The 16,803-nt window shown below is 32.2% G+C and overlaps 1 protein-coding gene across 1 annotated transcript in view; it reads left to right on the top strand.

Moving 5' to 3' along the window:
• The window catches only part of LOC106461462 (heterogeneous nuclear ribonucleoprotein R-like), a 28,543-nt gene extending 17,349 nt beyond the window's left edge, over nt 1-11,194 (top strand). The window contains exons 8-11 of the mRNA XM_022388429.1: nt 934-1,229; nt 3,395-3,465; nt 3,688-3,845; nt 10,814-11,194. Of these exons, the coding sequence (XP_022244137.1) occupies nt 934-1,229; nt 3,395-3,465; nt 3,688-3,845; nt 10,814-11,194 (906 nt within the window). The remainder of the gene's footprint in view (nt 1-933; nt 1,230-3,394; nt 3,466-3,687; nt 3,846-10,813) is intronic.
• The last annotated feature ends 5,609 nt before the right edge of the window (nt 11,195-16,803 follow it).

Below are 16,803 nucleotides of genomic sequence, written 5' to 3'. Positions count from 1 at the left end.
TATATATATATATATATATATATATAGGTTTATATTTATCTTCAAAGTTTGTCAACTTGATAGAATATAATTATCCACATCTTGTTTCTCATGTGATTTTCCTTATTACTACTAATGTGAATTCTAACTTTTTAACATTTGAACTGTTTCTCTGAGCCCGCTTTTTGTGCTCGCTTTTATAGGTTGCAGTACATTAAATAATCAACACATGAAAAAGTTGCTTCCCTGTTTCAAAGTGTAGTCCTATTGGTAAGAATTGAGCTTTACATGGAGCTGCCACTGGATAAAAGCTGTTATTCATTTATTTTAGTATATTGTGCCTAAACAACCTGTAGTGAAAAGCTGTTACTCACTGCTAGGCAACATTTATTTTAGTATATTGTACCTAAACCTCCTGTAATGAAAAGCTGTTACTCAGTACTAGGCAACATTTATTTTAGTATATTGTACCTAAACCTCCTGTAGTGAAAAGCTGTTACTCAGTACTAGGCAACATTTATTATAGTATATTGTGCCTAAACCTCCTATAGTGAAAATTGTGCTGTCACCACATAGAACATCATCAGTCATGGAAGAAGGAGCTATAAAGCTTAAGTACTCGTCCTTATATTGTGAACGATCTTGTTTATAATCTTAAAAAGATTAACCATCTGCTTCAGAAATAAGTGTGTTTATATCAATAATGTAATCTGTGAATAGATCTGTAAGAGATAAGGTTTAACGAATGTTGTTAATTTACAGTTTTATAATTCACGTTCAAAGTGTCAACCGTTTTACTTTATAGTAAAACTTCCGCTTCCTTTGATTTTTGTGTTCTTGCTGTATCATCTAACCGTTGTTTTTTTTTGGGGGGGCATACTTTTTTCACGTTATTCATGCGTTTTTCAAGTAATTTCTCAATGTTCTCGAATGATTATAGTAATAATTGTACAGGTTAAAGTGCTGTATGCAAGAAATTTGACTGCATCAGTAACTGAAGAAAAATTAAAAGAAATATTCGAAGGTTATGGAAGAGTGGAAAGAGTGAAAAAGATCAAGGACTATGCATTCATTCACTTTGAAGATCGTGAATGTGCTGTCAAAGCATTGGATGCAATGAACGGCAAGGATGTTGATGGAGCTGCTATTGAGATCTCTTTAGCAAAACCTCCTTCGGACAAGAAGAAGAAAGAAGAAGTACTAAGAAACCGGGAAAGAAGGATGATGACCATGATGCAACAACGAGCAATGTAAGTATCAATGTAGACTTGAATTCATACTCGGGTCGGTTCTCTTTATAGCCCTACCTTTCATAGCTTCTCTGATATTCCCCTGTTATTTAGAAGCTTTTTCTAATGTTTTCAGTTCTTTTCTTGGTGGATGGGGGGTTATTGTAATTATTTTTTTGATTATCTGTAAACATTCACAGGGAGTTAAATTGAAATTAGGTTATCCTTTTGAGAAAAGTCACAAGTCCATACATTACATAAAATCTGTAAGGGATCTTCCTCTGAATTAAATCAGTAAATACTAAATTTTACAATTCTTCCTGAAATTAGGTTGTCCTTTTGAAATAGGTCAGAACTGTACAAAAATTGTTTTCAGAGATAACTAAAGTATTCTTTGTGAAATTATATACCGTAACAGAACATTACACGATGACTTACACAACTTATATGTAACAGCTTTACGTTTTACTGTTATCATGTTGCAGTTAGCATCTATATCTTGCTCTTTTCTCATAAACATTTTTCACTGTGACCCCAGAAATTTGACGTAACAACGTGCCGTATAAACAGCCTATCTGAGAATCAATATGTACAATGTCTTCTGTCGTGGCAAACACAGCTTGCATTGCACTTTAAAATTATTTTTCTTTCGTGATAAAAATAACTATTAAACTTACAAGATGAAAGAACCAATCTTGTGGTAGCCTCTGTTATGCTCACAATGGAGCTGAATAATTCATGCTTTAGCTAGGTTGTATCATAAATACAATATTATAACCATTGGGCCCCAAAAGATTTTCACAATTTCCAGCTATATCTTTCTTGTAAATTCCTTACTTTTGTACGTTTTTCTTGTAAATGATTTAGAAGTCACCCATTAATTAATCTGTAACTTAATATTTAACTTAAAGCTCTGAAATAATATGTACATAATCTACAGCGAGAAAGAAATGTACAATAGTTAACTCGTGTTTTACAAAATTAACCGGAGGAGGTTACAATTTTTAAATGAAGGTTATTCATTTACAAGTTTTTTTCAACAAGAATGAAAATTAGTTCATAAAGTTGCTTTTTCCGTGAGAGGTTTTTGTTTGGGTCACACAGGACCCTGTTATATTTGACACATGGTATTTTATGTGCTGTTATGCAGATTGTTAAAACATCAGAGACCGTTTTAAAATACTATAAAAAAAAAACACTTTTTTTTTCTTCCATAATTCAAGGTGATTGTCTGAAGAGTTTAATTAAAAATTTAATGTTTCTTAAAGTCCATCACATCAGAATGTAGGAGAGGTGGATTAAATTAGTTAAAATATCAGAGGCTGTTTTAAAATCCTATAAAAAGACACTTTTTTTTTTGCCTCTGTATTCCAAGGTGATTTGCCTAAAGAGACCTTAAAGTTCGACTTACATTCTTGTAGCATTAGACTTGTTGACTGTAGTGATACGATGCACCTTTATCTTGAACGTTTCTGTGAAGAAAGTTACGTGTTACTTGTGGGATGTTACAAAACCTGAAGTGTTAGTTCAAAGTACGCTACTTATAAGAACCACTTAGCTACAGGAATAATTTCAAAATGTACAGTTATAGTTAGTACAGATAATACTAATTTAAATTTTGAAATGTCTTGTATGTAGATAATAAATCCAGTTTGGGTTTTGTAAGATAAAAAAAAATCACTTCCATCTGTAGGTTTATAAAATTGACGTCTTTCTGTTTAAAACTATTTCAACTTGACAGGTTCAAGAAACAGACCGCATAAAACAGAGTACTGACCTTGCTCTCAGGATAAGTTAGGACTAGCAGATCTATTGGATAATTTCTTAAGAGTTTGTTATATTGTCAGTTATTTTGTGTTAAAGATTTTTCAGATGAACATGATGTTGTGATGGCTGTACTTATTATTTTATGTAAGAAATATGTTTTAATCCACGATTACGCAGATCCATTAACTGCATAAAATAGTCTTTGATACTCAGTTTGTTAAGCAGTAATTGAGTGAAGTTAGTTGAAATTTAAATCTTTTTTTTTTCCTAAAGTCCTAATTGAACTTTTTACTGTACATGAAAATTTAACACATTAAAAATAGTTGACCATTATGTTACCTAAATATGAAGTATATCATTGATGTTCAAAAAATATTGTTATTATTTATATTATTTTTTAAAGCTTTGTTTTTTTATAGGATGATGGGAATTCCACCACCTCCTCGTGCCAGAGGAGGGAGAATGCCGCCTTCTGGACCCAGAAATTATGGTAGGTTGTCATCCCCAATTTTCTTTGATAACTCTTTCTTTTGTTTGGTATGTTTTTTTTTAATGTATTAGTTTTTTTTACACTTTTCTGTTTTTCCCGGCATGTAACGTTTAGATATAAAGTAGCTCTCCTTATTCGTGTTTTGTGTTTACCAGCCTTATTTCAACCCCCTTTCCCTCACACACACATACACAAAAGAAAATTATTATTACTTTTTGTTAGATTATGACTACGATTATTATGGTTACGGTGACTATTGTGGAGGATACGCAGATCCATACTATGATGACTATTATGGCCCCTATGATGACTATTATGAATATGACTACGGATATGTTCCACCACCACCACCACCAAGAGTACGAGGAGGACCAGATAGGGTGGGTTGCAAGAATAAATTGTTTTAAATTTGAACGTAGAGTTAGTCTCATCTGCCCTCTTTTCTAATTTTTATCATATCCGAGCTGTAGGCTAGAAGCCGGGAAAAAACAGTTGGGTTATTGTTTGTTTTCAAATGTAGAATTTAATTTATTGGTAATGTGTTGAATCTAGTAGCTCGGATATGATAATTAAGTTTTTAATACTTAATTTCAATTGGAAAAACATCAGATTGGAAGTTTGACAAAATAAATTAATAAATATAAGTAACTTAGAAAAGAGGGCAGTGTTAGAAATTGATGACAAATTTATTTGTTCTTTACCAAGACAGGATTCATTGATAGTGATTTTAAGCTTCAACAGATGGGTGGTTTTGTTTCCTTCTAGATCAGCTATTATAGTCAGTAATACACTTGTTAATTTTATAGAAAAATTTTAGTATAATTATCATAAAAGTACAAAATCTTTTAAAAGAATATTTATGAGAAATTTTAATTTACTGAAAATTAGTGTTAGATTTAAAATGTGGCCATTTGTGGATTATTAGTTACTATAAAATGTTTTAAAGTCAGCTTTGTGGTTCGCATTATCTAGTGTGAAAGTAATAACCTATCATTTTTTTTAAAAATGTGTGATGATAAGTATCATATTTGACTCCTTTTTAATGAAGCTCATGAAAGCCATTGGTTACTCCCTAAAGATGTAATGTAAATTAAAGACTGTTAATTAAATAAATGGGATGGATGTGGCTTGATGGTTAGCTTGCTTAGACTATGAATATATGGACTTATATGTTCAGTTGGTGTAAAATTACACTGTACCTTGGGTCAAATCTTACTACTTGTTCAGACTAGCTGCCTTCTTTTTAATCTACCTGTTCAAAGTTAAAGATGGCATGCACAGATATCCCCTTTTATATATTTGTACATGAATTTTGAAAACCAGTATATTAAGTAAATTATTATGTTATTAGAGCAACTTAATTTCCAACTGAACTAAATTAATTTTATTTTGTGATATCGGCAATAAAAAAAATATTAAGAAGTATGAACCCTGATTCAAACAGATGTTATATTTGGGACTACAAAAAATTCACTCAAAATCTGAGAAACTCGTATCATTTGATCAAATTGTTCTACACAGTTGTTCTTTTACTATACTTGTATGTTCTCTGTATCTAATAAAATAGCTTAATAAACAAACTGAAGTTAACATGTTTACTGTTTTTTTAAACAGTAACTAGATATTTTTCTTTTACTGAAACTGTGTACAAGGTACAAATATTTGATAATTTCACAATCTTTTACTGGAAGATTTTATATCTCGTTGTGTGTCTAGTTTAATTTTACAGTATTTTACTGGTAAAATCTTTTCTAAGTTTACTCAATAATTCAGACATCATGTGCCCGGGCAAAATTCTGGCCTCACTTTTAGCGTATCCCCCCCCCTCTCCAAATCAGCATTCATAATATTGACATAAGCCAATCAGCATGCTCTATCCAATATCAATATTGAGAATATGTCAGTCCCAATTACACACATTAGTTGTTATTCAAAGTTCATATCAAACATAAGGAAAAAACAATATAACTGTATATTATACTGATACATACCTGTATTAATTATCAGTGAATTACGTAAGGTTCTTAGTAATGATTGGGAATGGTGTTGTGTATGTTTTAGCACATGGATTGCTGTATTTGTTATTGGATTGTTTTTTACGGGAGAAAATCGTTAATTGTACAAGGTGCATATCATAAAGTGGTATCATTTTAAATTGTCTTTCTCATTAACTCTTTCAGAAAGGGCATCGTTTTGTGTGCATGTCAAGAGCTTTTAGTGAGTTGCATTTAAAATTTGATTAAACTATTTTCTTATCATGGTATATAAATAAACTTGGCATAAAAGTATAGCTAATAATCCAAGTTTTAATATTATATAAGTTTTAAGTTCTTGATTTTATAAGGCAATATTAAAAAAAAAACATCAGTTTACTGTAGTGGGAGAATTGTGACATTTCCTTTCAAGGTATCCCCTCTTCTCTAATTTATTTACCACCCCTCCAAGAAGTATGAAATTTAGCAAAAATTACTCATTATAATGTTCTCATTGCTCAGGTAAAGCATAATTTTTATAACCTTCAATTTTATTTGGTTACAGAGCCATCAAATAGAAAATCAGATCTCACTTGCCACGCCCACCTGTCACATTCTCTCTGTCAGAAATTGCCAATAGTTCTCTCTGATGTTTAATACTATATTACTTATAACCAATAAAAAGCCAAGGTTTTAATCTGTCAAATGACGTATTATATGACATTGTTTTCTCTACAGAGAATTGCCTATATTGCTTCCAGTTCAAACTATTTCAAGCTGAGCTTTTAACGGCTCTTGTAGCATAGTTACATTGTTAGAAAGCCATAAAAATTGTGATAGTTATGGGATATTGTCTGCTTTATGTACGTTGTTATTCTGTGTTTTGTGGTGCATTATTCAATTAAATTAAAAATCATTTAGTGCAGTAGTACCATTAATATAAAAAAGTAGGGTTAAGTGTCATCGACAGTTGACAGCAAAAAAAACGAAGACCCGTATAAGTGCTTTATTTCATGTGTATTCTTTATTTATTATTAAGTAACTAAAATGTAAAAATGAGAAACTTTTAGGTTAGATATGATTAGATTAGAGAAAGTAAAGAATAATAATTATAGACTTTCACGAGGTATGCTCGCGAGTAGCTCGTGCATTATGTAATTTGATAGGGTAACATGAGCTCCAGTTGATTTACAAATTTTATGGTGGAAATATTAATTTATACACATTTCATACGGCAATAAAATGTAAGTAAACACAGATGTATACTGTTACAAGTTGAAAGCTATTTAGGATAAACAAATGTAGTTTCATGTTACAACTTGAAGTCATCCTGGAAAGTAAAAAGGCTAATTTAGATTTTTTTTTGGTGGTTATGAAGTTGATCAAACTTAACAACCTCGTATATAGAGTTAGGGTGGAGAAAATAGCAGAAAAAATACAAAGTTTTACTGAAAAATAATGTTTTATAATTACTTAGTATGTTTTAGAGATTACACAAAATTTAACATTTTTCAGATGAATAAAAATATTTTTAATCTTAACACGAAAATCACTTTGGACTCGGACTAGCGAACAAAATTACTCGATATATTCACGGACAAATCTTTATTAAAAAAATCTAATTTTTTGTGTACAAAAGTCTTGCAATATTTACTGAAAGTATGCCAGCTTTTGTAAGATACACTTATTGTACTGTATTTGTTGGTGTATAGGACGACATCTATTGTCAAGCAAGTCTAGGATGTTACTTTCTGTAAAGAAATTGTCAGAAGTTATTTTGAAACTGTGCTAACCTGCACTCTGTAATCACTACAACCAAATTGTGGTTTTTTTATGCTCTTCAAATGCTCCAGACAGCTCAATGCAGTGTAACTTAAGTGACAAACATGTACTAAAGAACTTTACGAAAGTTTTTATCACATTTGAACTCCTTTTCTATTACAGAAAAATGTTAAACCTTAAGATACAGCGATCTACTATAAAAACGTTTACAAAATTAGTGTACATCATAGAACCTTTTTTGATATAATATTACCAATATATTTGTATGACGGGTGAGATCAATATATCAAATCAAAAATGTCTTGATTAATTGTAACTAGCATGTGAAATAAATAACTTTTAGATGTGAAGAATCGAGACAAATGATACAATCGCAGATATGTTATTGTACCCCAGTCGTTGGCACGATGTTCAACACACTTACTCAAAAAAAGCTAAAGTAAAAGGAACAATGTAGTTTTGGTTAAATATGATATTAAACTGAGAGTTCTTATTGGAACTCTTATCTCCGAACCCGTGTATAATACAAGGGGTCAAATCAGGCATCGTCAACTATGGTATTAAATATTATACTCTAACAAGTGCAAAAGGGTTATGAACTTGGCCAAATCGACTAAGCCCGTGTGTAAAGAGTTAATCTATAGCTATAATTGCATTTTCAGCACTTAAATCAAACTTTTTATATTGCTGACCAGAAACAAAAGACCAATTAGAGCACAAAAAAAAAGTTTCTCAGAATTTTAAGTCAGAATGAGTTAAATTGCAAGATACTAAGAGGTTTTGGCACTGTTTATTTGGTAAAAAATACATGGCAGTGGGTATACATGTTGACACAAAAAAATCCTACCGGGATTACAAATCTTGATCGATATTTGAAATGTATGTTAAACAAAGAAAAATACATTAAGTTTTAGAAACTGTTTTTATATTATTTTGAATGAAGACAGATTATTTTATTGGTTCCAATTACCAGAAATTTTATTTTTTATTTATTAATTAATTTATTTTTATAGGTTTAATTAAAAAACAAACAAAAGTACAATCAGTATTTTAATCCTTCAAACTGCGTGTACATATACACACGTGTTTTTGTGTATACGTATACACTTATGTGTAATGGAAATAACTAACCCTAAAATAAACATTTCCTTCATTAAACAGCATTTTCACTTTGTGAATGCATTTGATACAGAAATATGAAGTCTTTGGGAGTCGTACTTAACCCTGAATTTTGTCTTATTGTAGTGGAAGGTTTGTCTGAGTATGAATATTTGATAAATTTATATCTTTTGTTGTAAGAAAATAAGTAAGTAAACAAAAGTTTGAATAGGAAAATCCCATCACAGAAATAATTTTATAACTATTGGAGATCATAATAATAACAATATAGTAGATATGAAATATCTTGGTAAAAAAAAAAATTGTTACATGGATTGAGACCTTGGCATGTATAGAAATATTCTCGTTCTAAATGTCCACTTCATAATATGCATAGTGATGCGTCACACAAAAGAATGCTCAGATCCTCAATCCATGTCTTGCGATACGACGTCCTGCTTCTTCAGCAGACTCCTCGTTTGCCTGGGAATTTTTTGGTATTTGCTGTATGTCTTTGCTACATAAAAATGTTCTGTCATCGATATTTCTGATGTGCTCTTCACGCTGCAAACTCTAATCGTGATCAAAACTTTTTAAATTTAAATTACGATGACATCATCACGTGTTATATTATCACTATAAACTGTGGAGACCATTATAACATCCTGTTTTGTTCTTTAGAGTACAGAAAATCAAACAACTAAATGGACTTAGTGGTTCTGTTGAAGTTGAGTTTGATCACGATTCATTTTGTGGTGTTAATAACGTATATTTTGAAAATAATAATAAATGTATAACTCATCATGCATTTCACCTGCCAGTTAGTGGGTATTGCAGCGACTAAATATCGGTAAACTACCCTAAAACTCCACACTGTACGGGTGCATGAACTAGTAGGATACTGAAAGGTGAAGAAATAGTATTGTTCTCTACTAGGTTACGTTAATGTTTTATGTTGGCGTGTTCTGATGAAGCCTGGCTTCTCTGTTGGTGAGTGGCTAACATTGCACTCATGATTTCGTTGCAAAAATAAAACTAGTCGATAAAATTGAAATTTGACAAGAACTTTCCTGAAAGTACTGTTGTTTCCAAAAAATAAAATATTTTATGTAGTTAATAGCACTCGTGCTCTGAATAATTCACCTGCAAAGTGATTTTTATGTTAAGTATAAAAAAAATTATTTATTAATCAGTTTTCACATTTCACTTACATAATCTTCAGAACTTCCTAAATGAATATCAAAGGTTTTTTTTAAGGTAAATGTTTATATTTTATTTGCCATTTTCTCTACAACACCTCTAGCTCTTATAAAACAAAAAATGCAATAAGTTGATTTTTTTATTAAACACCCACTTCAAAAATTCACTATTTTTTAAACTCTCCGAGTTATTCGGCTAAGACAACTTGTGCAAAAAATAAAATAAAAGCAGGAAGAAAATATACAATAAAAGTTTGATTTGGCTAATGGCCAAAACTATAATGCTGGTATGTTTAGGAGTAAAACAGATATGGCAGGCAAGGTAATTTGTAAGAAGGAGACTTACTGTGTATTTGTAACACGTTCCTTATCTTTGTTTTATACAACAGATTCTACAAAGATCAAACATATGTAAATCTGTATGTTAATTTTTTTAAATAATTTTACTCCCCAAATACAAACTACAACAGTTTTTTTTTTATTACTTTAAACAAAATCCTAAACCTAAAAAAAATCACGGATGGTTTTGAAGGAAGAGATAAAACAAAAAGAACCAAATATGGAATTGGATGATGATGTCTTCTTTTGTAAAAATCACTAGTTACTTAACTGCTTATGGTGTACGTAGCTGATTAACTGGGGTTATCGAAGAGTGTGAAGATATTATTACTGTTGAAAAGTCACATGGGACCCAAAATTATAGGAATTACAAAACGAGAAACTATAACGGTCAACCTTCAAAAGTTCTCGAGTTATTTGTCGTTTGATCTGAATTCTTTTGATAATTCTGTCCTTGGTAGAATGATTTCTCGTAAGAACCACATTTCATAGAACTGCTTATTCAGGAGCTGCGTTGCTGCTTTATTGAAGGTTAAGATGCGTGTCAGTTTAGTTCCTTGGAAAATTGAAGGTGAAAGTGCAAGAGAATTGTGTAAAAAAGACACTTGCTCTGTGCGGTTGAGAATATTTAAATTGTAGAGCGTAATGGAAATGAAATGGCTAACACAATGCCAAGATGAAATGATGGATGTGTAACTGAACAAATTGTATGAGGGTACCTGTTATATTGTTTATGAGATGACAGAATTGTTAAAATATTTTTATTGACATGAAGGTTGGATGTGCCCCTGCATCATTTATTTTTGTGATACATTTAAACTGAGTTTTGTTTTCCCAAAAGTACCACATAAATATACCTGGTTTTGTGTGCATTGTACATATTAATCATTAAAGAGAGAGAGTCGCCTAAACTTTCATGAAAATAAAAAATATTCTTAAATTCTGCCACTTTTACAGGTGCGTGGTGGCCGTGGTGGAATGATGCCCCGTGGTCGTACCCCTGGTCTGGCTCACCCTCGTGGCAGGACTCCAGTCCTCCCCCCCATGGTGTTGAGGAATTGGCTGGCTTCCCCATGTGCTATGGTAGCGACGTTTAGAGTCCCCCTGGTTCTGATGGCCCCCATCAATCTTGCGCTTACCGGCCAGGTTTCCACGGCCTCCCCCACGACTGGTTGCCTGACCTCGGCCAACTGCTACCCCACGTCCCACTACACGGGTACCTCGACCTCGGGCCTCTTGGTGCCGGAAGTTACAACAGCTACGGTTACGGATCGTCGGGCAGAGATTCACCATGGTATCAAGACTCGTTCGGACAGCAGTGGGGCTAACTTCCATTAGTAGTCTAAATTTAAAGCCAGAGCAAAATAAAGACTGACAAGGTGTTACCAGAATGAGACTTCCTTGGTTTAAAAGGGAACAAACTTCTGCCTACAGAATGTGCACTTGTCAGTACACGGTAATGTTATGAGAGTTCTTTTCTCGAGTCTACGTCGTCATCCTGAAGTTGTAACTTTTGTCAATAGTAGTTGATGTCTGATGAGAAAGAATTTTGATTTTATTTTTTATCACCCCAGGTTTCACTTCTCAAATGAGCTTAGATTCCTTTGACATAAATCAAGAAACTCACTCTCTCTCTCCTTGTTGTAAATTTATCCCATATACAGGTCCGTGTAAATTTTACAAACTTTTTTAGTAATAGATATTTCATTAAGATATCCAATTAATTGTGTTGTAAACTACAGCTGTTTTATCATGAATTTCAGAGTAAACAAATTTGGTTAAACTGTAAATGCTTTGAAGGGAGTTTTCTAGTCTAGCGTCTTCAGACAGTATGTAAAATATGTATGTAAACAAAGAAACATTTTTCACTTTGACTAACTGGGGTAGTCTGGTTCTTGAGGAACTGGCTGGTATTTTTTTATTGTTATTTGTTCAATGTCCCCTAAGGCTGATGGCATTAAGAAACCCCAATTTGTAAGTCTGTGATGAAAGGTGTAACCTGTCAGTTGTCTCAATAAATGTCTTTTAACACATGTTTGTATATATATATATCTTTTTTCGTGTATATTTTGAGTTACAAGTCGGGACGTATAGGAACAACTTCATGTAAAAACAGTTTTGCTCAGTCGTGATGTAAATAACTGAATATCAGGTAAATTTAAGTTTCTTGTCTTCTGCATATTTATTTTAATACTCGGAGTAATTTATGTAGGAAGTTTATTTCAAATGCCGACTTGAATGTAAAACCAGAGGTCAGAGAAGCTTAGACGTCAAGAATGTAAGTAAACCTTACTGATGTGTTAACTTTGTTTCATCTGCTGATACATCAAACTTAGATGCTACAAATAACAGTGTATAGTTTTTTATTAGCTATTTCATTATGTGTGGATAATCTAATTCAAGTTTTCAGAAACAATTCATTCGAGGATGTGTGAAATATAATTTTTCACGCTAAAAGAGAAGAAGAAATCACGCATGTAGATATTTTGACCTTTGACAAATTTCTTTTGATAACTGATTCACCCTAAAATTACCAAGTTTTTAGTTACAGGTGACATCATGCACAGTAATTTGTTTTTATTTCTTACAACACCAAAGAACTGACTGCAGAAATGGGGTAAAATCCTTTTTTTTTTTACATTTAAAAAATTTAGGGGGCCTCGACAGTAATTTGTGAGATTAATCGCAATGCTCGTGGTATTTGTTTATACTTGTGTTTACCCTACATTAATGTGAACTCTGTGACGAACAAAGTTGTGAACTCGCAAAGCAAGTTTGTGCGTTACTACTTAAGTAAAATGTGTTTAATAAGCCGGAGAAGTCCTTCGTTAGTACTGCCAGGGTTAAGTAATGGTAGGCAATAAAATTCCTATGTGTTCTTCGTAAAGAGAAATAATTTAAAAATTAGATATTGTGGTATAAAAAAGAAACATAGTGGTTAGCCACGTAAATATAACAATTCCTTTTTTCATTTATCTTTCATAGCTAGTCTTAAGAAGTATAAACAGTCAAATTCAATTTTACTTCTGATAGTGTTTTTACAGAAAAAATAATTGATTATAATTTTGATTTTTACCACTCGCCTGTACAACATTTTTCATTTAAGTTTCACTACGTATACTTAGTAAACTTTGAATATACAAGACAACCAAAATACAACTTTTATAATGGAATGTTGTGTACCATTTTGGCATTTCATACTTGGGGATGTCTGTTGTACAAAGTAGCACTAGTTAACAAAGGAATAGGGATAAACTTGAAGTACCAGGCCCATCCAAGTAACAAGTTTTACCCTCAGCTGCAGTAACAGTAGAGAACACACACACAGTTGTGTTTACATTAAATGGTAAATCCAGTCGTTTCGGACTACAAAACCTGTCCGAGGGACAACTACTATGGTGCATGTGTATTAAATCAGTCTCGATTTCTATAAAAAAAAAGATTCTCATTCTTAATTGTACATGTAATGTGTCTGAGCTCTGATTTCTCAACTTCTGAATTTATCAAAAATAGAAATACAATTCAAGTAAGAATTTAAAGTTTAAATCTACCAATTTGATTTACTGAGATATTAATAAGTATGTCAAACCCAACAGAGAAGCTCCTACTGATTCAGTAAGGACTTCAAAGATAAATCTTTATATATAAAAAAAAAAATTATACAAAAGAATTGTTTATTAAAAGCCAAATTTTGTGGAGACATAGTAAATTCAGAATTATAGTAAACATTAGTATGTATAGTTTTGCAAATATGTGATGTGTCAGTTTGACAGGATTCACAGACATCTAATCAAGAGTAGCACCACTGTATTAAATGATTTTTTTTCCACGTAGATGCGGCTCATAGAATTGCTCCGAGTTTTTCAAGTACAAACTTTTTATCGCATCATACTTCACCAATTAGCATCCTAACGAAATCCTCGTGTTTCTGTAGTGTATTAAGAAACCTCCAGAACAGTTGAGTAAAACTGATATTAATAGTTCTCTACTTGATTAAAAGTTGTTTTTAATGTCTAATTAAAATATTTCAAGTGGATTCTCATAGTTTTGATTCAGATTTTTGCCCAATGATACACAAGAGCTAATAGTCATTCCTAATTTTAGTCATGGCTCATAGAATAGCTCCAAGTTTTTCAAGTACAAACTTTTAGCTCATAGCTCCGTCATCTCTTGAGTGATTTGAGATCTAATTACTCTTTTGGACTCAAGAGTCAAATCCTTTTGATTGATGTATTTGACCAAGTTTAAGGACTTGTAGATTAATTTATTCTTATCCTGCCTAAAAGAATTTCAATTTAAGGATAGGCTGGTAGAGATCCTGATGAATAATAAAATCAAATCGGGTATACGCATCCCCCATGCTTGGTATTGCTGGCGCACAAAAATATAGTTAATAAAAATGTCTATTAGATTAATGCAAACTAACTCTGCCAAAAAGAATTTCAATTGCTGTGGCTATTAAGGATTCATTCTGTAATTAGTATCTTGAAAATCATTATTTTCTTAAACACTTGTATAACTGCTAACATATAAAGCTGTTCATTATCAGCAATATTAAAATTTAAAATAAAAAACGAAATAAAATCACCTTTTTTAATAAATCCCAATAATGGAGATGCCAGCTTCAAAAATATTTACAAATTCTCCTGATTATATTCAGAGGTTGACCCCATTGTACTCTTTTTATGAAAACAGTTGCAATCTGTGTTCAGAATGTGTTGTAAGAAAGTTTACGGTCTTTGTACTTTTCTTTATTTGAGTACGAAAAACAGTTAGTGAAAGGAATCTGCGCATTCGTGTATATTAGCTTCAACTGTGTACAAAAAAAAACTGTATGTAGATGAGAGGAGATGTTTTCTTCCCCCAACTATGAGAACTTGTTAATAGGTGAGAATAACGTTTTGAAAGTTTATTTGTAGAAAGTAGTATCAAAATTGACGAGTAAAAATGTGTTTTTTATGTCCAGGTTCCAAATAACATTAAAGATTGCGATATTGTTGAATTTTGTGATAATAAGTTTCACGATTAGTTGATGGAAATGTACAGGGAAGAAAGAAGATCTGATAACCAATTAGTAACTAGTTATTATTATTATTATACATTTAATTTTCACTAACATCGTTTTCAAACTGTGAATTGAAACTTTCTTCAGCATAGTATAAGTTCTCTCACTGTCAACATTACCAGGGGACAAACAGGTTAGGGTCCACGAGTCTCTACATCTATGGAAACCATGTGATGTTGAGAGCTGTTTCATTTTGAAGATGTACCATCATATTTAATCTAGTTTCCTTTACCATCATGCTTTTTGATGTCATGATCTTCAAGAAGTTGCAAGCCTTCAAATTCATCTTTCGACTGTTCAGTGGATGAACCTGGTGGCCAGTATCACACTGCTGAAAGTGGAAAGAAATAGTTTCACTGAAGGATTATCCATCTGCTCGGCCATCAAATGACAGAATAGCACCTGATTTTGTAACGGCTTCAGTCAATCTGGCATTGGAATTAGGTCATTCTAAGTAAAAAACATTGAAGTTGTTTGTTGCTGGCTTTCATCTGTGTAGGGTCATTTTTATGTGTTTGTTCACATCACAGATGTCTGATGCTGCAACTTTAACGTCGTGATTGTATATGATACATCTAGAATAGCTCTTTTCTCCGATTGTTCTCAGTAATCATCCTACAAAACCTGTTTTCTCATCAACTTTTATTCCCTTGACTTTCTTGTAGGGAGTCACCATTTTGGAAGAAGGACCTGAAAGGACTATGTTATGATAATGATACTGTATTTCACCAACAAAAACATGAAACTCAGGAGTGACATTGAATCCATAGTAATACGGTCATAGGCATTCTAAACTAACAAAAACTGTTGTACTCGACAGGTACGATTACATGTACGTTTATCGGTTTAATTAGAGTTAAGACTAAACAGGTGTTAGGCAATGGCTATTTAATTTGGTGTGACGACTGGTAAAATTACTAGTGGAAGGACTGACATTGACAAGGGTCATCCATGTATACCAGGCAACAGTATCCAACCTAATCTAGAAGAATTTCCATCTGGAAAAATGACATAAGTCATGTGTATCTAAGTTGGTTCTTTTATGTAGCCAAGAAAAATTGGCAGTACATGGTTACACATGTACTTGTCTTGTTCCAGTCAATTGATGAAAATAATTTCCAAAATTGGTTAACATCATTACCAGGTCTTTTTATGAGTAGGATGATACTTCTAAAAAAAAAGTGTTCATGATGTGAGGCTTTGTTAGTGCTTCTTGAACAAAAATTAATTCATTGCTGGCTCGCTAAGCCTATTACGACTTCCTCAGAGAAAACTATTTCTAAGAACTCGAGTGAAAAGGGAGAAGAATGTGTAGTAATATTTTATCCAGTCCTTATTAAAACTCTTCGGGTTGGTTGGGATACGATAAGACATAGTAGTGGTATAGGTGCTATTTATATCATCGTGTGCATGAACAAGAACTGTTACGGTGTGAACTAGATTAAGTCAAGTATATGTAAGTATCAATCTACAAATCAGAATTACAGTAAAGATTAATAATTGTATGAATAGTACATAGTTGAGGACAAACAGTAGCATGCAGTGACACTTAATGAAGTGTACGTGGACAACTGTAACATTTAATTGGGTCACAATGAAGTGTACATGGACTTTGATAACTGTAACATTTAATTGGGTGACACTTAATGATGTGTACGTGGATTTTGATAACTGTAACATTTAATTGGGTGACACTTAATTAAGTGTATGTGGACTTTGATAACTGTAACATTTAATTGGGTGACACTTAATTAAGTGTACGTGGACTTTGATAACTAACATTTAATTGGGTGACACTTAATGTAGTGTATGTGGATTGATAACTGTAATATTAATTGGTGACACTTAATGAAGTGTACGTGGATTTGATAACTAACATTAA

The sequence above is a fragment of the Limulus polyphemus genome, unplaced genomic scaffold (genome assembly GCF_000517525.1).
Source record: "Limulus polyphemus unplaced genomic scaffold, Limulus_polyphemus-2.1.2 Scaffold964, whole genome shotgun sequence".
NCBI lineage: Eukaryota > Metazoa > Arthropoda > Merostomata > Xiphosura > Limulidae > Limulus > Limulus polyphemus.
The sequence above is the reverse complement of the archived record's forward strand: the minus strand, read 5'-3'. Positions and strand labels throughout refer to the sequence as shown.